The sequence below is a fragment of the Amblyomma americanum genome, chromosome 8, assembly GCF_052857255.1.
Source record: "Amblyomma americanum isolate KBUSLIRL-KWMA chromosome 8, ASM5285725v1, whole genome shotgun sequence".
NCBI classification, from domain to species: domain Eukaryota; kingdom Metazoa; phylum Arthropoda; class Arachnida; order Ixodida; family Ixodidae; genus Amblyomma; species Amblyomma americanum.
The window spans coordinates 16,700,413-16,724,260 of NC_135504.1; the positions used below are offsets into that span (position 1 = coordinate 16,700,413).

At 45.0% G+C, this 23,848-nt stretch overlaps 1 protein-coding gene across 1 annotated transcript; it reads left to right on the forward strand.

Moving 5' to 3' along the window:
• The first annotated feature begins 1,818 nt into the window (after nt 1-1,818).
• Nucleotides 1,819-22,088, forward strand: LOC144100098 (uncharacterized). Its single transcript, XM_077633135.1, has 12 exons — nt 1,819-1,906; nt 4,697-4,913; nt 5,780-5,795; nt 7,379-7,473; nt 8,552-8,722; nt 10,431-10,653; nt 11,781-11,934; nt 14,700-14,812; nt 16,001-16,139; nt 18,126-18,308; nt 20,687-20,812; nt 21,833-22,088. The coding sequence occupies exons 2-12, from the start codon at nt 4,718-4,720 to the stop codon at nt 22,040-22,042; spliced, it is 1,626 nt and encodes a 541-aa protein (XP_077489261.1). The 5' UTR covers nt 1,819-1,906; nt 4,697-4,717; the 3' UTR covers nt 22,043-22,088.
• Nucleotides 22,089-23,848: the final 1,760 nt, after the last annotated feature.

Genomic DNA, 23,848 nt, shown 5'->3' on the forward strand with positions numbered 1-23,848 from the left:
TGCTGTAGTGGAGGGCTCCGGAATAATTCCGGCCATCTGGGGATCTTTAACGTCGGTTGAGTTGCATTTCTGAAACGGTGTTCCCATTTTCACACGCGTCAGTGCACGTTAAAGATCCCCAGATGGCCGGAATTATTCCGGAATTATTCCGGCCATCTGGGGATCTTTAACGTGCACTGACGCGTGTGAAAATGGGAACACCGTTTCAGAAATGCAACTCAACCGACCACCGTTCATGGGTCATGGAATCATTTAACCTTTGCAAAGAATATTTCTACGGTTAGAACTGAAAATCTCAGTATATATCATACTGCTGCATCTCAGTGTATATAATGTCAGTGTATATAATAAAGCAGTCGTGAATGTCTTTGTGAAGACAAAGGGTATTAAATGCACATGTTACTTGTCTCTGGTTTCACTCTTTGTAGAGCCACGTGTGTGAATTTTCATCTGACATCGCAATGAATCATTGAGGGTGATTTTACAGCTTCGCTGTCCAACCACCTTCAGAGCGTGGACTGGAGCCACAATTTTTTTTTGGAAAGCGTTCCTGCTTCGTAACTGTATTCGCACTCTGAATCGTGCCATGACTGGGCCTCCTTCTCGGCGCTCCGCGGTGCACGGAAGTCTGGACGCCGTCTCGCATATAATGAGCGAATACGTCACCATTTCAAATGTTAGAACAAAAAGACATTGCGTCCTTCTGCAAGATCCACGTATTTAATCTCTTTAAGCTCATTAAATTCCAAGACCTCTTCAGTTACCGATTCCGCCGTGGCCAACCGAGCGAAAACTCAAGAAGGGAGGGAAGGAAAGGAAGAAGAGATGAGAATGGCGAACCTCAAAGGCCACCATGCCAGATTATGGGGAGGGCGTGTGTCAATGTTTGTCCAAGAGGTGATATATAAGAGGTGATATTTAAGTCATAACTTATGGTCTCTAACGAGGCTATAAAGCGCATTGTCTCTTACAACCTACTCTCGTAGACTGTGAAACAAATTCAAGTGCAGTTTAGACTTCAAAATTACATCAGGTAACAAAACATAACCACGAGGAGATACAAATTATGAGAACCTACGTGCATTTGTCTCGCTTGTCAAGCGCACTCAGAAGTGTGGAATAATAATAATAATAATAATAATAATAATAATAATAATAATAATAATAATAATAATAATAATTGGTTTTGGGGGAAAGGAAATGGCGCAGTATCTGTCTCATATATCGTTGGACACTTGAACCGCGCCGTAAGGGAAGGGAAAAGGAGGGAGTGAAAGAAGGAAGCAAGAGAGCGGTGCCGTAGTGGAGGGCTCCGGAATAATTTCGACCACTTGGGGATCTTTAACGTGCACTGACATCGCACAGCACACGGGCGCCTTAGCGTTTTGCCTCCATAAAAACGCAGCCGCCGCGGTCGGGTTCGAACCCGGGAACTCCGGATCAGTAGCCGAGCGCCTTAACCACTGAGCCACCGCGGCGGGTTGTGGAATAAGAATAATAATAATAATAATAATAATAATAATAATTGGTTGTTGGGGGAACGGAAATGGCGCAGTATCTGTCTCATATATCGTTGGACACCTGAACCGCGCCGTAAGGGAAGGGATAAAGGAGGGAGTGAAAGAAACACTGAATTCAGATTTCCTGTCCGAGAACTGTCGACGAAACACTTCACTGAGGAGCAGCTCAACGCATTCTATATTGCAATTAAGGCTCTGGTGAGTGGCTGAGGCCTCCTACCCAGCGGTGCGAAGCTACGACAAAGAAGAAAGGCGAAAAAGCGCGAGCTGCTAGTCTTGCGCGGGCTGAGGACCACAACGAGGCAATTGTCTGAGCAGAAAAGATCCCCTGGACGCTTCGAGGGAAAACTTGCGCCCCTGAAGATTCCCTTCGTCGATATTTATCGGTGAGCCAGCTAAGCGTGATTGCCACAGCGGTGACCCATAGCTATTACCATACTCCTGCACTAAAGGCGTATTGCCGTCGTGACGCTTAGATGGTAACGGCTTTCGGCTGCGCGTCCCGGCCACGACGGTCACATTCGATGGAAGCGGAACACAAAAGACACCCATGAGCTGTGTGAAATAAGATTGGAAAAAGAATTTCTATTCCTAATTCTGTTACACGTACGCTCATTCTCGTGTCGTAGTTGTTGTTCGACTGTTAGACGAATCCATTTTTTAAATTCTAGGCCAAGGGTGAAAGTGCACAGAAGCATCGACTTGAGCCCGTAGCCATGTATTTCACGCTCGTCGATAATGTAACGATAAAGTCATGTGTTCAGCCAAGGCCTCTTAGATTTTTTAGTGCCAGCCACATCAGCTGAAACAGAGCTACCAAGTCTTTCCTTTCCCATTTTCTTGCTCATCCCTACTCGCTGGCGTTTCTACTTGTTCAAGCTTAGGCTGTTCAAGAGACGTCTCATGGCGCCACTTCGCGGAGACTAGAGGAAGCGACGCGCGATGACGCAGCCCGCGTAACTTAACGTAGGGCTCGTAAGGGTTCCCGCTGAAGAGCGCCACATTAGAGAGTTTTAGTTTCACGTACGTAGAGGGTTCACGTACGCAAACGTGAGAAGTCTACGTAGCCTGCACGCAGGTGGTTTGAAACCCTTATAGTTACACTTACGCGAAACACGCCGCGCGTTACGCCTAGCGCCATCTACTAAGAAACACAGACACTGGTTGTAGCCAAAATAATCCAAGACAAGTCATTATGCGAAGCCATTCATAGCGAGACCGTTGCTATGACGACGACCAACGCTACTTCGTCAGGCTTAACAGCTGAAAAATCGCCCTTCTGTCTGAAAAACAAAAGCTATTTGTCGCTTGAAACCTTATGCGAGGGTAAGAATGAGCAAATCGAAGGCGAATACAGCAGTTTAGAACACCATATCGCCTCGAGGGATTAGCGACGAAGCTGTTATCGCCGTGAAGCGGCGGGCAGGGTGCCGCCATGTTTGTCAACGCTACGTACGCAAGCAACGCAAAGACCGCAACGTAAAAATCCGAATCTCACGTACGTACGTGAGACTGGCGCATCCCTTTGCGTTCTGCGCATGCGCCTTGGTCACCCGTAAAAGCTCTACGTACGTGAAACTAAAACTCTCTATTGTGAGTTACCGGTGCACGAGGCATCCGCGTTGCTCTCACCAGAAAGCGGAGGACCTGAGAGGTACTGAAAATGTAGGTGGCCTTGGCTCCTAACCTTCATGCCGAGAAACCTTTCTAAAAAGCATGTCTCTGAGTGAACCTTGTTTCAAATGAAACGTAGGTTTTTATTAGCAGCGCACAAAGTAGCAGTCGCTCATATTTGTATATATAAAAATTGTTACCAGCTCCCCGTTAAAGAGGCTGCTAATTTACTCGCTAGCTGCCCTCCTAACCTGGCCTTATTGCGATGTTACTGATAAGTGGCCTAGTTGACCACTGAAATGCGCAGCAGATTTAAGAGCCTGTCTCCTTCCAGACAACCAAATGCGAACCTATGGCGCTTTACGGGCGCTATTGTAGCGCTCTCCCGTCACGTGATTCCGACGTCAGTAATACGCGCTTCTTCGGACTGCGGAAAACGTGGCACGTTCCACTAACGGCAACCACTGCAATACCCGCCCCCAAGACATTTCCTCCTCCCCCAGGGTACCCCAGTTACACCGTCGCAGCTCATCTTTCTCCGAGTCCAGCCACTTAGTTCGTGCGGGCGCGTTCTTCCTGATCCTAGTGCATTTCTTTCATCTCGGACTTGGAGCGCACACGTCAGGATTCTCTGTCCGCTGAAGCAGTCCATCCGTCTTAACTGGTGTGCAGCCCAGCATATTCACTTGTGCTCACGTTATTGGCAACGTACACGAAGATCTTGCAGGTACCGCCACTGCACAACCACCTGCTCTGCCAATGTATTGATCAGCTGAGTTACGGTGCGCTCTCCCGTCACGTGATTCTGACGTCAGTAATACGCGCTTCGGCGGGCTGCGGAAAACGTGGCACGTTCCACTAACGGCAACCGCTGTAAAACCCGCCCCCAAGAAATTTCCCCCTGCCCCAGGATACACCAGTCAGGCCACTTATGTCATCCCGTACCTCTTGGCATGCTAGACACACCCACGGTCACATCAACCGCTTCCTGTTCTAGCTATTTTGCGTAAAGCTTCCGCGCTGTTCTGACCCCCTATGTTCCCCTAACAGGCCCTTCAGTTTCTCTTAGCTATTACTGACTGTTAATGTACAGACACTGAGGACATCTCCATTAAACTTTTGTTTTATTATAAATCGATAACGTTTCTCTTTCTGGTCATAGTGCAGTTTTCTCGGCAGCACAAAACTCATCTCTTGTTGAGAAACTGGGCCTAGGAATTTTTCGCTCTCAAATAAAATCAGTGACGTCATTACCACAAAGTGCACCGTGATCCCCTCTTTGAAATGGTTGCGATGCCGCCTAACATCAGAGGTCCGCCCACCAGCCAACTGTCCTGTCACAGCAGCTTCCTAGAAAAAATTGGTGGTGGCGATACCTGTACTTTGCTTTTTTTGCCTTTTCTAGTTCATAAATATCTGTTTTCACTAAAGCGTAGGGTGTTCATCATGAAAAAGCAGCATCGTCCTTGTTTTGCTGCTGGCAGTGGCGGAATCACTAAAAGCGTAGGTAATCGTCGTTTTACAAGTTTTGGCCCCATCACCCAATTTTACTGTTTGTGCAGGTTGCCACTTCTGCGTCCTGAATGGCAAACACCGGTGCCTACCCTCACCCGTCGTGTGTGGCTCTTCCGAACACCCTGGGATATGGCTATGACCCGGCACAGGAGGCCGCGTACGGTCCGGTCAGACAGGTTGCGTATGGCCAGGTGCCGTACACGCCAGGAACGTTCACCCCGGACCTAATCGCCAGCCAGACCCAGCCGGAGTCCTACATGTCAAGTACGAAACTATGCCTGCTGACAACGCTGTTTGAATCCAGTTGAACCTAACGGATACGCTTTAAGTCATGGCGAATGTGTAATTGTACTTGGAGCCCAATTTACTCCCTTTTATACTAACTTTCTGGGAGCACAATGTTAAAAATTCTTGTGGCCACATCGCCTATGCCTCAGGTGCTGCAAGTTGCAACAGATCACGTATTCACATGAATAATAATAATAATAATAATTGGTTTTTTTGGGGGGGGAAGGAAATGGCGCAGTATCTGTCTCATATATCGTTGGACACCTGAACCGCGCCGTAAGGGCAGGGATAAAGGAAGGAGTGAAAGAAGAAAGGAAGAAGAGGTGCCGTAGTGAAGGGCTCCGGAAGAATTTCGACCACCTGGGGATCTTTAACGTGCACTGACATCGCACAGCACACGGGCGCCTTAGCGTTTTTCCTCCATAAAAACGCAGCCGCCGCGGTCGGGTTTGAACCCGGGTACTCCGGATCAGTAGTCGAGCGCCCTAACCACTCAGCCACCGCGGCGGGTAACGTATTCACATGAATGAAAACTATTTTCGACTGCTTTATGAACCTACACTTCTCAGGCCGCCTTATTTAAAAACATGAATCATATGTTGTTTTGTTATTGAGGTATAGCCGGTTTGGTACCTTTCGTGGAATCAAAGCACAGCTCGGTGGTAGATGCTTGCATCTAATTGAATATAGTTGGACTCAAAAACGCAAAAAGTAAAAGTTTTCTCATATGGCGTGACCGCGTTGAATTCCAGGCCTGTAGAACGCCCATTTTTTTCCTAACTTGCACTGCATGCTGGAGCGTTTAATCTCCCTCCCAAGCCTTTTATCGTTTTTTTTTTCAGTCTGGAAAGATGACATGTAAGTAATGGAGCAGTGATGGCACACTAAGTAATATTTTCATTTGTGTCTCGCATACAAATGCAACGCCCAGTAAGGATGCCGACATTAGGCGTCCAGCCTTCGTAAGTGAGCCCCCATCGAAACATTGTCTTTATCGTTCCTCATTCCTTGGCAGCAGAATTCGGTACAACATGTGCGGGTGACACGAATCGCATGAAGTGAATCGCATGACATGAAGTTTTGCAGTGTTAGAAGCACTGCGAGCAATCCTTACGCATGTGCCTGCTACATGATGTAGTCTCAGACAGCCGCGCGACCCAGCTTTCCTATGAACACAGGCACAGCCTCGATCCTTTATGTAGAGGTCTTTGTTGCGCTGTCTTCCAGCACGTGTTCAATCAAATGCGTTCGGGAAAAGCTTTCAAATAAAAGTATATTTCTTACAGGAGAACTAACGGTAAATTCAACGTGAGGATACGCACATGATTTCGAAGCAAGGCTCTAGCATGTAAAAAGTTTCGCTTCCTGAGACAGGTTTTCTTTTTTAACTTTTTTAGAATTTTTAAATCGAGATATCTCCACATTCGGGTGTCCCTTATGCTAAAGAAACTAGTGCGTGTTCAAGCAAGAGACTATAGCGCAGAGTAGACAGGACACAGAAGAAACGAACAGCACGAGCACCAACAACCTCAAAAAGCCACGCTAGTGCGTGTTGTTTACTACGAGTTGCAACAGTGTATGGGTCGCGTTTTCAGCTTTTGTTCCAGTTCAGCGAGTCTGTTAAATATAAATTTGAATGCCTTATTGAAAATGTTTTTTCATAGAAGGTAACTAAAATTCCAAGCTAACTAGAGATACGATAATCCCATGGTTATTTCATGGATATCCTATGGTTATCCTGGTTATTCCATGTGCTGAGGAGTTCCAGCTTGCAAAAATAGCCAACTGCAATACCTGCGTCAACTCGCACAATGTTTATGGTACGTTTCGGCAATAAGCCAACTTTCGAGGACGACTTCAGTTTACTTGCACGTTACAAAAATAAAGAACAAATACATGCTGGTTGATTACCGATTAATGGCTTCTTAAGACGGCATAGAGAGGCTAAAACCAGTATAATAAAAAAAAACTTCTAAGATGCCAGCATTGTAAGAAACACGACTGGCTTGTAATACATTTCTCTCCACCTTCCATGTGATTACGCTCAACCAGTAAAAGGTCGACCAGCTAAGACTTGCTTTGTTACTGATTATCAATAACTCCCTTCAACTAAGTGCCACCAGAAAGCGGAAAAAATAGACTAGGCCGTTTCCACTTGTGGTGAACGTCGCAAAGATCTTTCGCTGGATGCAAATTTATTTCTAGTGTGGGAACCAAAAATTCGACCTCCTTGTGTACAAGCGAGTGAGAAAGCGCGCGTTATCAATACTAAAGTACGAAAGGAGTATTGTTAAGACTTACAGAAAGCTCTAGGTTGGCGTGGAGCAGAATAACACGAGAGCACCTAGGCGTCTCACGTTGGCAAAGCAAGCATGATGCACCGTCTTAAATTTCAAGACAATCTAAGATAATTCTGCTTTTCGTCACTTGGCTCCTCACAGGGACAAGCCCGGCTTGTTCAAGATGGTGATGATCGCAGCCTTGTTCATCCTACTTCTCATGGCAGTCATGGCAACTGTGGTAATGCTTCTGAACGGTAAGCAGCTTGATAGTTTGGACAGCTGTGGGATTTTGCCTCAGGGAACCGCAAACAAACAAACAAGAAAGATTGGCTAAGCTAAACTCTAGCACAACTTATTATCAAATTCCATCGAGGGTTATCGGTTATGGCTTAGATATAGGTCCCCTTCCCCTTTCTTCTCCATCTTTCCTCTCCAGAGTTTCTTCAGCTTTTCAATCGTTTTGTAAAGCTATCGTGTTATATGTGTATTCAAGACCCTTTGAACTGTGGCTAAAAATAGCAGTAAGTGAATGCAACAAGGCATTAATCACACTGCCATGGATGCAGAAAACAAATATCCTGGCAAGCAGTGAATTCATCCGGCGGATCTTTTCTGTTTAATTTTTGGCGAAAATTAGCAACTTCCAGTGTCCTGCGTGGACACGAGCGCTTAGCTTCCAGCTGCTTCTTGAGAGCGTGTTTTAGAGCGAGATCTCTACATCTCGGGGTACAACTTCCGATTTCGATGAGGATGACACAGTGACCTTCAGTACTTCACAAGGTCAAACGGCACTTACCTGCGTGGTTGCATTGCCCAAGGTAAAGTAGTATAAAAATATTTAGAAAGAAATATAAAAATAGTATTAAAGTATTTAAAAATTAGGAGTATAAAATCATTTAGAAAGAAATATATATGACCAAGTGATCATGACTATGACCACCAGGGTGTCTGGCTTTTCTCTGAACTTAATCTTCGACCTTGACATCTGATTAGAGACAGTAGGCACCCCATCGACGACATTTAATGCCTCACAATTTCAAATGGAACTTAACTGCGTGGTGGTATGGCCCAAGCTATGGTAGTATGACCACTTGATCATATGACTATCACTATTGTATACCTGACCTCGACCTTTGACCTTGACCCTTAACCTTGACATTTTATTTGAGACAGTGGAGATCATGCTAAACGTATCTCACTCGTATAACTGGGTTCAAGCTACGTTGAAGCCCAGCCAATTTTTTTATCTTGCCAAGTGTGTGCGGCCACTTTTCCACATTTATATCGCCCTCTGACATGACGCACATAAAACATCTTTTTATGTACACGCAGTACCTTCCGCCTATCCCACCGAGTCGACTAAAGACGACTTCGGGGGCGTGGGCAGCCCCGGCGTGTCGGTTTATATCGTCCCGGAGACGCCACGAAAGAGCTCCACAGCCACGCCACCGAAATCCACGACAGGTGGCAGCACTGCACCCCCAACCCGCTCGCCGCGTCAAGGTCAGTACGACCTAAACGTCTCATCGCAGTGTCGTTGTAGAGCGCAGCGCTTCGGCGCCTGTTCGCGGCTTGGGAGTCGTCGTCGCTGTCGACGCAACCGTCAGAACTACATTAAACCGAAGAGCACGACGAACTGGCAGAACTATTGCAAAGAGAAGAGCCCGGCAAACTGGCATGATAATAATAATAATAATAATAATAATAATAATAATAATAATAATAATAATAATAATAATAATAATAGGTTTAAATTGGCAGAACTATAGTAAAGCGAAGAGCACGGCGAACTGACAGTACAACAGTAAAACGGAGAACAGGGCGAACTGGCAGAATTATGGCAAAGCGGCGGCCGCGTTCCGATGGAGGCGAAACGCTAAGGCGCCCGTGTGCTGTACGATGTCAGTGCACATTAAAGATCCCCAGGCGGTCTAAATTATTCCGGAGCTCTCCACTACGGCACTTCTTTTTTCCTTCTTTCAGTCCGTCCTGTATTCCTTCCCTTACGGCGCGGTTCAGGTGTCCAACGATATATGAGACAGATGCTGCGCCATTTCCTTTCCACAAAAACCAATTATTATTATTATTATTATTATTATTATTATTATTATTATTATTATTATTCAAGAGCGCGGCAAAGGATGAAAGTCGGGCGATAACGTATTTCAGAGGAAGAGAATGCCATGGAAGAGGAGGAGGTAGCAGTGGATGAGATAAAAAAAAACTTGTGAATTTTAAGGAAAGAAAATCATACTCGGTTCTTGGTCCCTGGCACCTAGCGCTAAATGTTCTCGCATAAATATCAGAAGCACTAATAAACGTATACAGATAACACCGTTTTACTTACTCTAAGTAGTTAGTCTAACTACTTAGTTTGCTCTAAGTAGCTACTCTAAGTTTACTCTAAGTAGTTAAGCTCAGTGGTTAGCGCGTTCGGCTACTGATCCGGAGTTCCCGGGTTTGAACCCAACCACGGCGGCTGCGTTTTTATGGAGGCAAAACGGTAAGACGCCCGTGTTCTGCGCGATGTCAGTGCACGTTAAATATCTCCAGGTGGTCGAAATTATTCCGGAGCCCTCCACTATGGCACCTTTTTCTCCCTTTCTTCTTTCACTCCCTCCTTGATTCCTTCTCTTAAGGCGCGGTTCAGGTGTCCACCGATATATGAGAAAGATACTGCGCCATTTCCTCTCCCCCAATGCCAATTATTATTATTATTTACTCTAAGCCTTTAATTAATCATTCAGCGCGCCTAGGTCAAAACTCTGTCTGTCTGATTTTCATTGAACCGTCTCGCTCACACTCAACTTGCTGCATTTCGATCAACTCATGGGCTGTCCCTGTTAATAATAATTGGTTTTTTGGGGAAAGTAAATGGCGTAGTATCTGTCTCATATATCTTTGGACACCTGAACAGCGCCGTAAGCGAAGGGATAAAGGAGGGAGTGAAAGAAGATAGGAAGAGAGAGGTGCCGTAGTGGATGACTCCGGAATGATTTCGACCACCTGGGGATCTTTAACGTGCACTGACATCGCACAGCACACGGGCGCCTAAGCGTTTTTCCTCCACAAAAACGCAGCCGCCGCGGTCGGGTTCGAACCCGGGAACTCCGGATCAGTAGTCGAGCGCCGTAACCACTGAGCCACCGCGACGGGGCAGCCAGCTAAAACTGCTTTTCGCATACGTTGTCGCCCCCTTTCTTTCGAACAGCCTTGAACGAGCGGCCCATGGTGTGCACCATAGGGTCTAAGCTAAGCAGTGGGGCCATGCTACCCGATGACGGACTCTGTGACTACATCTTCTACGACTCCATCTACAAGAATCGCCGGAACCTGCTCCTGGATCCCAATAATTTCGGCAATGACCTGCGAATATTTCTCGACTCTTACAATACGTACAGGACGACCGCTTTCGGCATCGCCTTCGCGTTCAAGTAAGCGACTTCGACCCTTGGCATTCACGGATGGAGAGATTTCCGCCTCTAACAGTTTCCGGCCAATAACGAATGTGTAGTGTCCTATGGGGGCAAAAAGTAACAGACCCCCCTCTCGAAGTTCCGGCCTATGCCACTCTGCGTGGGGGCGCCACCTGACAACTGTTCTGGTGTCGAGACTAACGTAGTGGGGGCCCGTTTTGTCACCAGAAAAGCTTCGTCAAGTGGCGTTCCTACGCAGAGTGGGACAGGTCTGAACTTGGAGGGAGGGGGTCTCTTACTTTTGCCTCCGATGGTACATGTTAGTGGTGAAAACGTCCTTCGTCGATGAAGAGCATAAACTGTCAGGGTTCAGGAGATGAAGAGCACAGCACATTTTTCGATCCTTGCGTCTGACGCATGAAAGCCGTAGCTGCATATTCGGCATGATCCCCCTCCCCCGCACACACACACGCACACAGATCTCTTCACGGTGCTTGTCAGGCCTAACTGTACGCATCTATAGAGGCACGACAGTATCAGACACCGCTGTAAAGAAGTCAGTTATGATCTTCATATGCGTACTTTGTCGTTGTGATAAATAGTATAGTGGGTCCAGAAATGATGATGATGTTGATTATGATGATGATGATGATAATTTTTTATGGCGCAAGGTAATCTGCGGCCAGAGAGCTCCATGGCACAAGGTATTTTCATTTGCTGAAGGTCAGGTCAAAGACCCATTTCCCAAGCATTTCAATCTGAATAAGCAGAGCACCAAGCCAGGGGAAGCTTGTACCCATTGTATCACCGATGGGTACCCGGCAGCACTGGGAATCGAACCACGCACCTCCAGCATGCGACGCAGATACTTAACCACTGGGCCATCGCTACGGTTGTGTCCGGAAATGAGCAGCAGAGCGGGAGCAAAACATTGATTTGTTTGTGCTATATACATTTGCCCGATCCTGTCCTAACATGAAGTCGCCAATATCTACTAATTCATTAGGCACTTAGTTTTTATTCTAGAAACAGGATAGACACCATACTTTGAGTGCACGAGTCCACGAAAGATGGTTGCAAGATGCGCACGGCGACTGCAGTCATTCCGCACTCTAATGACTGGATGTGCTTGTGACGTCACGCAGAAGCACGAGGCACCTAAAGCACAACCTGAGGGTTGGCAGCCGGTCGCCGTTGGCCTATTTCTGGGATCGCGAGATCTTCCACTTCGGCATCCTGGACACGCCCACTTCGAACCTGAAGGGGACGGAAGTAGATGCAGCCATGGACTGCCTCAGGGTATTTATTTTGATGCGAAAGCATTATATCGTAATGTCGCGTTAGCAAAGAGTGTCCGCAAATTGTGTCCGCCCGATAATGTGGTTCTGTGGAGATAAAATGTGCAAAAGTTTGAGTGTGTTGGGTAGTGCGTGAGAAGATCTTGAAATATGAAAAGTTTGTTTGATGAATCGCGATTAGTTGTTAATTGAATTGAATTAATGAAAATAAATGCTGTGTTGAAGCAGGTTTTTCTGTGACTTATTCGACGTAAAAGTGATGTAAATGCGTGAGAAGGCATACATATTAAAAAAATTAGAAAAACAAAAAGAAAATATAAAGTATATAAAATAAACAAATAAAAATAAAAAATTTGAAACAATAAAATAAAAATAACTAATGAAACAATGGAGGGAGAAAGCGAAGAAAAGAAAAGGCTTCGGCATTTCTGCTCTTAAGCATACTTAAGTGATGTCTTGAAATTTTTTCAGTTCAATGATTTATTTATTTAAATTTTCACTTCTTCATTTCTTCATTCATTCACACCAACAGGATGGCTTCAGAATATCGCCCTGTGCTCCACAATTGGGGTTTTTAGCTGAAAGTATATACTGCATAACTTAAACACCCGACACTAAGTCACCAGGCTTTAACAAAAATAAAGCTGATTTGCTCTGCAACGGGTCAGTCTCACCAGTAGTAGTGATGACGCATATAACATAGAACACGTTCATATATAATGTGTATGGCAGTTAACCAAACTTGTCATGAAATAAATACATTTTTTATCTGCAAAATACGAACAACGCATTTTTGGTGGCGGGATTTGAAGGATAATAGACTACGTGCTGCTTTAAAAAAAAAAAAGCGCTACTGGAAATCAAGGAAAAGACAAAAACGGTACTGTTTAAGTCATTAGATCCTCTATTAAATACCCGCGCTTCGCGATTCTACTGACTGGCTCTTACCATTGTGCGCCCAATTTCGTGCACACGCCAGCGGCTTATTTCTCCATTCTGCCTGCTATCCTTTATTTCCGCTGCCCCAGCTCAGGTGCTTCAGTATCTATGGCAGATGCCGGGGCTAGCAAAAATCTTTTCCTTCCTTTTTGCTATTATTATTTAAAAAAACCACTACCACCACCAGGCCAGCGGCTTAATTTATTTCCAAAGTGCTCAGAACAAAGGTATATTTACTCTTCATCGAAAATCAGGCAGCAACGGATTCGTTCTGAAGCTCTGTGTCGTATAAAAAGAAAAAAATTAAGAAATCAGCAGTGAAGTGGCCGTAATGAAAATCTGGTCACCCAATCATGAGCTTCATGAGTGCTTGGTAAACTAGCGAAAAGGTGTCATCTTCCAGCAAAAATGCGCATATAAGGAAGACTAGCAAAAGGAACATACCCGTATGAGGGGCGTTTCATCCAGTATCAGGCAAGGGTTTACAAACGAGCATAAGTTGCGAGCCTTCAGGCTAACGCCTGGCATTTGCCTGGACACATTTTGTAGTGCGCTCTACTTATTTAGCTAATCATGAATGTCCATAAGCGAATGGTAACAGAAAAAAATGTGTGATTAGTTTTTAAATCACCGCACAGAGAAGTATTTCAATTATAAATACAACGTGGAAAAACCAAATGATGTAATTTTTGCGCCTTTTGAAACCCATCGTTCAAAACTTGCCGAAATGTGGTTGGAGTCATTCGCTCATCTTTAATGCCTTCAAAATTCAATAATTTGATTCAGTGCAACACCTACGACATTGCCTTTTGCGCCTGAGTCGATTTTAGGCCATGTATTATTCGCCTGTTTTCCATATCCACCACGGCCTTTACTATGTTGTTTGGCCGTCATTTTCTGTCTCTATTTTTTGTCTACTATTTTACACTCACTCGCAAATGACACGGCACTTCAAGGCATGCAAAATCAATATAGCAGTAATGCGTAGTGATTCTTCCTCCGAGCGGCTGCTTATTTAAATTTCATTCAAGAAAACTATTTTTAATTATTACCTCCGCCTGAGGTCGCTCTGATAACCTTTGTATGTATCATCACACATAATAACCTCAGAGGAATGCTGAGAACAGCTTTATCCAAATATTGGTCTTAGTAAAACATTCTGGTCTGCCTCTTCCTGGTTGCGCTGAAGTTCGTCCGGCAGCATTCGTTGTGCAATAAAATGGAGTAAAAAAAAGGTTCGCTGCAGTCCATTTAAACTCGAGACATCAAACCCGAAATGGACTCCGCGATCACCGATTGGAAGTAAATGGCGGGGAAACGTAGCCTCCGGGATCCACGTTTAAAAAACCTGACTCGACGCACTGCTCTTAAGGGGAGAAAACGGTCAGTGGTGACAACACCAGTATACCTTTATTAGCCTATAGATGCTCTGTTTTCAATTAAAGTATAGTCCTTGGGTTTATAGAACGTGGCCGTGTATTGATACAAGCTAAGGTAGGTTTCCGCTTAGTGTCCCTCTCATGTATCTGGTCCACCTCATCACCCTTCCTTAGGGTGAAACTTTATTGTTTTTATAACTGAAATGCCCCACATTATAGTAACACTTCTATTACCTTCACCTTTCTTATTTAACCGAAAAGAGATTTTAGAACACACATTGTGCATTGTGTCATCTTCGTCAAAATACGATATTGCTTTTTCGTTCAGTTTCGATGCCGGAAAGATGTGGTAGTAGTGGTGCTGCGCAAACAAACTGAATTGTGGTTTCCTCTTCAATGCTCACTGTTGACTCCAAACAATAGGTCGACCGTAATTTTTTTTTTTCAGGATATCGACAGCCAGGCCGAGACACAGAGGAATGCCGGCCACCCGTCATTCATTTTCTTCGCAGTGGTCCTTCTGAACTACACCCTCGAAGACCGCTATGACAGAAATTTCAAGTAAATATTGGCGGCTCAAAATTCAACTAGCGCAGATGGGGAAGTTGTCAGTCCACCCATGAATAGTCAGACACAAGGACTTCGTCTGGACCAACGCGGTCACCATTTCCAGGGATTACAAAGACACCTCACTCTTCGATGAAAAGGATATGGACAGGTCAATCCCGCGGTCCGGATTGATTCCACTCTCTTGTGCCCAGCAGCAACACGTCATTGTTAGTGCGTTGATTTATGATTTATTATTTAAGGAGGTTTAACGTCCCAAATCGACTCAGGCTATGAGAGACGCCGTAGTGAAGGTCTCCGGAAATTTCGGCCACTTGGGGTCCTTTAACGTGCACTGACATCGCACAGTACACGGGCCTCTAGGATTTCGCATCCATCGAAATTCGGCCGCCGCGGCCGGGATCGAACCCACGTCTTTCGGGTCAGCAGCCGAGCGCCATAAGCACTGAACCACCATGGTGGCGGTGTTTGTGCATTGTTACATGCTTCCATTCCGGTTATATCGAATGCCAGCATCCATCAATAACCGATATTCGAAGCTAGCGATTAATCTTATGCGCGTTCGGCTCCGGGACATCAATTTAATCACTCTAATGCAGCTACTTCCAGTAGAGCACAGCCGGTCATTGAAGAACTTCCTTGCTCTACTTCTATTCTATTTCTAAATCAAACTTCCTAGGCCACCACCTTGGCGACCAGCTATTTCTCTGAACATTCCAGTGGGGCCACGCTATTGGCACTCCTATTTGTTAACACTGCATCAACAGAGAATTTTGTTCAGAAATTAGAAACGTGCGTTAAATAAGAATTGTGATCCCTTGTGTACCTGTCAATTCAATGGTTGTCTAGGTAATACGGTCACTTCGGCTTTTCATGGCGTATTCTTCAAAACTGTTCCTCTGAAATTTTTCCTGTTTTGTTCATTCCCACCTTGTAACAGCCCGAAAGGGTTTACAGAATTTAAATAAATTAATAAAGAAAGAAATAGGCTTAATTTGCACTGAAAGACTTTTTTTGTCCCGTGTCTGAGGGCTCTTGAACCCCAAAAGAAAGCACTTATGGGCTACAGTCGCACGCTGAACGGCGTTCAAGTTTCTGGAAAGTGCCGTGCTATCAAAGATCGAGCTTTAGTACAGGTTCTCTGTTCCTGAGTTGGGCCTAACACTTTTCACGCATGCGCAGGAACCTTTACCAGCCGGATGTGGTCATCACGCAGGGCCACTACTATTACGGCGACAACACGTTTGCCGAATGTCGTGTCCTCCCTCCCACGGTAGTCACCAGGCCGCAGGATGCCAACAACACCTACAGGCACGACCTGGTAGGAATGACAGGCCGGAATACTTTACGTGCACTTTCCGCCGCCCGCTGTCATTCGATTGTTGAAGTTGCTGGCTCTTGGGGATTTTCCGGCACTGACTTTCTAGACGGTGAACGCGAATTGAAACAAAAATGGCGTCATAATATCACGTGGTACATACAGTGGGCGTCACATTTCAAGCACATGTCATTACGTGTTACCCGCCTGCAAAGACACGAAATTATGACGTCATAGGACAGTCGCATATTGCGGGGGCCTGCATATCAAATGAAATCATAGTGTATTGTCAAAAGCGGTTACCAAAATGTTTGTAAACAGTAGAACCTCACAACTAAAAAGAATTGTGAAAAAGGTTCATATCAATACAACCATTAATAAGAGCAATGAACAAAATGCTTGCAACGAACCTATGAAAAATATGTAAAGAAGTAATTATGCAAGGAAGTTGCTTCGTTCTCCACTGAAGTCAAATTGTAAAACTTCGGCAGAATGTACAAACAATGCAAAATAGGACGACAAAGTAACATCACTCTATTAGGAAATGGACTAACTCAAATAGTATCAGAATCAGAACGTCATTAATGACTTTATAACCAAGGTATTCACGTAGTACTATTATATAAGAATGATATGTTATGCTGGTTATATTTCCAGGTTGTAAATTCCGAAGTTTAGCCGCTTTGTTAAGGATTGATAATACTTCCCCTGTAATTTTTCTAACAGTTGTTTTCTAAAGCTTGCAGGCTTATCGAGTAATATGAAACTTGTCACTCTGCTCGACTTTTACGGCAGAGCAACGTATGCTGCCCTGAAGCAGTGAAAAGGCGAATTTGTCGAAATCGCGCTCAGGATGGCGGCAAAAAAAAAAAAAACGCGTAGAGTGGTGCTTTGAGCTACTACCAATAGACGTAAGGTAAAAGGGTTACACATATTGTTGATCGGCAATAGCAGAAGTTATAGACATTGAACGAGAGTTTGACGCAGCGTCAGCGGTGCATTCGGTGAATTTATGTATCGCAATTTCTACCGTAGTGGCATGTCATCAATTTTCTATGCCTGCAGTTTTCACGGTTGGTGCACATTTGTTACATAAGCCATGGCCGCCTTTAAATTTTTGCGGTAGTGGCAATTTTTTTTACTGAATCTGCCTTAGTATGACTTATTGCGAATGTGGTAAGGTGCGTCATGTTTATAAGAAACGTCACACCACCGTGACATTACGATGAATGCAACTCTATATGAGAACCAGGACGGTTATAAGCTTCAATGAAATCTGTGAGCCGAGTTTCAGGCTTTACAGCATGAAAGAGGTGATTTAGTTCGAGCATCCCGCGAAGTTAAAAATAACTGGAGGGGGCAGTTAAGCTCCGCCTTAAGGGTATGACACGACAGCGTTAATGAGTTAATGCCCTTATTTGCACAATTGGTCACTCCCTACTTTACATTAATAGACCGCTGGGAGTCTTCATAGCGTTCCAGGCGCAGTGGTACAGTACGTTCATTGCCTGGAGCCCGACTCTAATACCAGTAACTTAAACGCTCAGCTTAATTTCTGATAACAGTGCTTCCTGCACCGGTAATCACGAAAATCATAGCTGTGGTAGAGTCGTGCCGTCGCTGACGGACCTCCAGAGATTTGAGAGTTACACATTTGAGATTTATTTCAGAACCCGTATGCATTCAATTTTATGCAGCGCAAAAAGGTAGCAGTGTCAAAAACTGTCAAGGCGACCTTGTAATTAGCAAACAAACAAAATATGTAAAGCAGTACACGGCCGGTGATAAAAAATAGATAAGCATGAATAAGCAGACCAAAAAGAAACGCTAACAGTAGGCAAACATCATAAAAAATTGAGATGGTTTCATAATGCATAAAGCAGTCAGTGTCAACAAATACGTTCTTTTAGAAATTTAACTGAAAACGGCGTGATTCTAATTAATAGTTCAGGTGCAGGTAAAAACGCATATACTTCGGATATCTTCCAGACTGCGGCGGTCGACAGCATTCGAAAACTGTCGAGGCTGACCAGGCGGGACAAGCGGGTGTTTTGGGCGGTCTCTGTTACCATGAAAGGCCACTATACGGAGCCTTTGCCCGGAAGGCCTTTGCAGTTCCTCGAGCGATGCGCCCACAACCCAAGCGGCACGTCATTCGGCAGCTACGCGGACGTAAGTCTCCATTATTCTGCTCAGCCGGGCTTCAAAGGAGGCAGCATTTATACAGGGTGTTTCACCTAAGGCTTAACACAATTTTTAAAAATAGGCTTTTTGAGTTAGAAGAGCGCTTGTTTCGCCATAGCATTGCCAGCGGTGAAATTCATCAAAATAGAGCGAGACGTGCTAACTAGCAGGCTGGTTAACTGATACTTAATTCATAACTTTCTAGCTATTACTGTTGGGCTCCTTAATTACAGAATGGCGTGTAGCCCTCCGTAAGCAATATCCACATCAATTTTTTGAATTTCGAGAACGCGGTTATCTTCGGCGCTGTGGCCCAACAAATTTCGAATATTTCGACGAGCTACGTGCACTGGAGGGGTTGCTTTGCCTGCATGCTTCTCGAAAGCACATGTATTCTGGCGCAATGTGGGAAAAATTTGTTGGGCCACATCGCCGAGGGTAACCGCGTTTTCGAAATTCTAAAAATTGATATGGATATTACTTGAGGTGGGATACACACCTCTCAATAATTAAGGAGCATAACAGTAATACTTAAAAAGTTAACTATTAAATATTAGTGAAACAGTCTGCTAGTTAGCAAACCTTAGCTGTATGCTGACGTATTTCACCGCTGGCAATTCTATGGCGGAAAAGCGCTCTTCTAATTCAAAAACCCTATTTTTAAAAATTATGTAAAGTCTCAGGTGAAAAGCATTTTAATGGTGCAAAAAGAAATTAATGTGTTATGTAGTTAGATTTGCTGATACCACATTATATTTTCGAAGTTGCAGGAGTTGCTCGATTGCGTGTCTTGTCTGTGAACGCTTCATTCACTGTTTTGACTAACAAGTCAAAGTCCTTTTGGCTGTATTATAATTCTTGCGTCAGCTTCTCTGATGACATGATTGTTAGGCTATTTTGAGGTATTTTCTTGTTTTTTTTCATAAAATGTTTTATACATTCACATTGTTCATGTATACGATTGTTTTGTAAAGTTGAACTAGCACTGCTGTGGAGTGTCGTTTGCGTTAGCCTCAGGTGGCATCTCTCTTTTTTTGTTGTTGTTGCTTTTATTAGCTAAGAATGGCGCATAGACTGGACATTAGCTGAAAATGCACAACTCACTTTGTTAGAATCGAAAACGCAATATGCCGCCGACCAGGCCTTAAGCAGGAGTGGGGCATTGAGATAATGTATAAGCATAGAAATAAAATGCATTGCAAAGGAAAAAGCAAGCTAACAGTAAAAAAAATGGCTGGAGTTCAACGTGGCTTGAACCTTGTTATACGAAAGGTCTGTTAAGCATGGTCGCCACTGTCTCAAATCAAATATCAAGGTGAAGGGTCAAGATCAAAGGTGGAAGTCAGGTACTCAACGGTCAATAGTCATATGATCACGCGGTCATACTACCCTAGCATGGGCCATAACACCATGCATTTAGGTTTGACCTTGCGAGGCATTGAAGGTCATTGTCGATGTGGTGCCCACTGTCTCAAATCAAATGTCAAGTTAAAGGATCAATGTCAGGTACTCAATGCTCATAGTCATATGATAACGTGATCATACCATCATCGCTTGGGCCATATCACCGCTCTGTTAAGTTTGGTTTGACCTTGTGAGGCATTGAAGGTCGTTGTCTCATCCATGTCGAAATCGGAAGTTGTACCGCGAGGAGCAGGGCTCTCGCTCTAAAACAGCTGTAGTGGAAAACCGAACCCTAAAGCAAGATAAACATAGAGAAACACTTTCTGCGAAATAAGATACATTATGCTCATCTGCTTTGTTCAGATCTTGAAGAAACAATTTCATTCTCTCACAATTGACCGCGTTTGCTGGCAAACCATTCCTTTCAGCCACGGTGCGAGGAAAAAACAAGTACTTAGAGACCTCTGTTTTAGACGAAAATGCTTCCATTTTTTTCGAATGATTTTGCAGTTTAAGATTACAGTCGGGGATATTAGGTACAAAGGTTTGCGGGACGCGAGTTATTAGAAAAACGTTTATTGAAGCTTCCCCTCGCTACTCAGTCGACTAATATTGTATGAAGGTGTTAAAGGCCTAAATGCTTCTTCCTCTGATAACAATATCAGGCGACTCGGTAACGAGGTGGAGTTGAAATAATCATTGTTTCCAAGAACTGGCGTCCCGCTAACTTTTGTGCCCAGTGGTAATTTGATCTGCTTTTCATCGTAGACATGCCCTAAGCTCTCCTGTTGCGTTTTTTTTTTCTTGCTGAAAAAAACTGCAGCACTCTCAATCTCTTAATTTTTTTCTTCAGATGCTAGTTCGAGGCTGTGTTTGTCTGTACATCAGTCCCGTTTCTACAAATATCGTTTGATCTTTGATGCTGATTCAGTTGCCCTTTTTTTCCCTCTTTTCTGGGTCAGATCTGCCGCGACCCAAACTTCGAGCGGCACTTCACCTACAGCGCGGACCAGGGCGCCATGCTGGCTCACCACGACACCGCACGCCTCGTTATGTCCTACGACAACGAAGCGGGCTTCTGCAAAAAGGTGACGTCACGAGATCTAATCTCAATCTTTTTAACTACGACATGCCTGAGCCAGGAGACTGTGAACAAAGCCCTAATGAAAGAAGTAGAGAAACCCCACAGAGCTGCACAAGTTTGGATAGTTGGGAGAGTCTGCTGCATGTTACTAGAACACCTAGCACGGTTGCAATGCAGTAGCACGGGATGCAGTGACAGCTGTTGAGGTATCTTAATTTTGTGCTATTTGACGTAAAGAATTGGGGAGGGATATGGTTTATGATTTATGGAGGTTTAACGCCCCAAAGCTTCTCAGGCTATGAGGGACGCCGTAGTCAAGGGCTCCGGGAATTTCGACCACCTGGTTTTCTTTAACGTGCGTTGACATCGCACAGTACAAGGGCCTCTATTATTTCGCCTCCACCGAAATGCGACGGCCGCGGCCGGGATCGAACCCGCATCTTTCGGGTCAGCAACCAAGCGCCTTAACCACTCCTTCTACGACTAGCACTCCTGTCCAGTCCTCCGCTCCAGGCACACGGCGTCACCGCCTCTGAACCTCTTAGCTAACAGCTTCCTCCGACGCAACGTGCGACATTCCTCCACACTCCTGACATTCTCCCTCTTCCTTTCACGGTAACCAACCTACCGGATGGTTCCCGAAGTAACCACCTTTCGGTCACGCATTCTTCCATCCTCCCACACTGATTCTTCCACGGTAACCACCCTGAAGGGTGGTTACCATGGACATCACCCTCCAGTTGCTGATTTCTTCACCATCATCGTACCCTCTTCTTTTCATGGTAGCCATGCTTCTCTTCCATCCCGTAGAGCTTCTGGTTTACGACGCGAAACCCAGGAAACTTCCTTTAATAGCTTCCGCTGTGATTAACAAAAAGAAGATTAACTCGGCCCAGCTAGTCACATTTATGATGGCCACGATTATTGTGATGTTGGTGGTTGCTGGTGATAACGAGGATGATGACGATGACGAGGAGGACTGAATTAAGCTTACTTTTCGTAATTAATTCCACTTTCGCAACAGCTGTGCAGGATTCAGGGTGAGCAGCCGAATCAACGGTTCGGCATCGCAGCGTTCGACCTGGACTACGACGACTTCTTCAACACCTGCGCATCTATGAACAAGTATGGGAAGTTCTCGAGGCTGCGAGCCTTGCGCAGGATAGTGGAGTTCTTCAGGACGAGCTTCAGAGCGGACACCGACGAACCCGCTTGCCTGCAGCTAGTCACCTGAGTCGTTTTGCAGACGGACCACGGCGTCGGCAACGTCCCTACGCCCCCTTCCCCACTCCCTTTACAAACGACATTTATTTCGTATAAACTAGGGGGTGTGGAACAATCGTACGGATGTCAGTGCTATATTCATGCGCGTCAGCTTCGGAAACGAGCGTTACGTGCAGTCTCCTTCTTGTATGTTTGATCACAGATGATCTTTGAAAGTGACTGTCTTGATGGGGAAAAACACATTTCACACACATCGAAAGTCTTCAGCGCCTTCAGAACCGAGCCACCAGGCTCATGCCATTCCGTTCATTTCAAACGCATGCCTGAATCATTCAGTGAGGAATTATCCATAATTATGTGCAAGCTAATTAATGATCATGCTAATATTGATAGCGTTTCTGATCAGCTTATAAATACTAGTCCTACAATGTTTCAACAGTTTAATATTATGTTGACTAAAGCGAGGATTAATTATAAAAATCTACCATGTTTGCCGGCATATCCTACTGGGTACCTTGCCATGTGAAATTATAGTGTGCACTCATTCCATCATCGCATTAAAGTATATTGTAGCGTGAGAAACACTAGCCGAGGATGAACAGTTTCGCGTGGCTCCTTGAGGTCCGTGCTGCGCATGCGCGAGGAGCAGTGACGTCACACGGCGCACAGCTGGCGCGCCGGAGCCGCCGCGCGGGCCTCGACGGTCTGCGCATTCCAGAGGAGTGACGTCATAGCCGCGGCAGACGCACTGGCGCCGGCGCGTGCCCTGCTGTGCGCCTCCGTTGCGCAGTAGCCATGTCTGACGCTGCGCCGGAGCCGCTTGATAGCGCCTCTCATTTTGTGCGCATGCGCAGAGGTATCAGTGGGGGTATACATATAGCGGGGCGTTCGTCAGTGTGGTACAGCCATGGAGGAGAGAGAAATTGCTGCTCAGCGGCAATTGATGCTCGGCGGCTCAGCGTAGCTCACCCTACGTATATGCTTAAACAGTAATAATTCTTGTTTAAAGTTTTATTTCGTCGGTGTTATGCACATAAGTTGACACACTATGTCAATTTTGTTTTTTCTTAAATCATTTTATTGTTACCGTTGCTTTTTTTCCAGGTTCTATTTTTACACCTGTTGCGTCATACACTGGTTCTATTGTTCACGATTTTACCTAACTTGCTTTGCTCTAAGATGCTCTCCCCCCACCCCAGTCGTTTACTATGGTACCTCCTTTTGTACAAGTTTTATTGTATTCACTATTAACGAATACGTGAATGAATTAACTTTAAATCAACAAGGCTCACCCAGGAAATGTGGTTTTGAGGGCCGAAGCGCAGTTTTAGAGGAGTTCAAGCTCTCCTGAAACGCTATAGCGTGAGCGCCTAGGGAGGTTCATTATGCGCTGGTCATCACTCGCACCTGATTTCATTTATTTACTTTCAGTGCCGTTCGGCTTTACGGAGAGGAATGGGTGACTAACAAAAATACATGTGTAGTAGGCAAGTTAAGATGATCATGCGCAGCAGACTTGAAAGCGTCGGGCGCAGTGATGGACACGACAAAGACGGGAAGGTGGTTCCAGTCCGTGCTAGTCTTGGAACAAATTAATCTTGAATAAAAGGCCTGCAGCTTGGAGCGCCAACCTTGAAACGGTGGTCCACGCGGGGCGAAAAGTTCGTAGAGATAAGAAAAAGCGATTGTTTCAAGTATTCATTGATGAAATATATTTTCTGAAAGAGACAAAAGAGGAATACGACGGCATAAGAAAAGGTCAGGAAGGTCCAGTGTGTCCTTTATTAACGTTGAACTGGCCGAACGTAATTAGAAA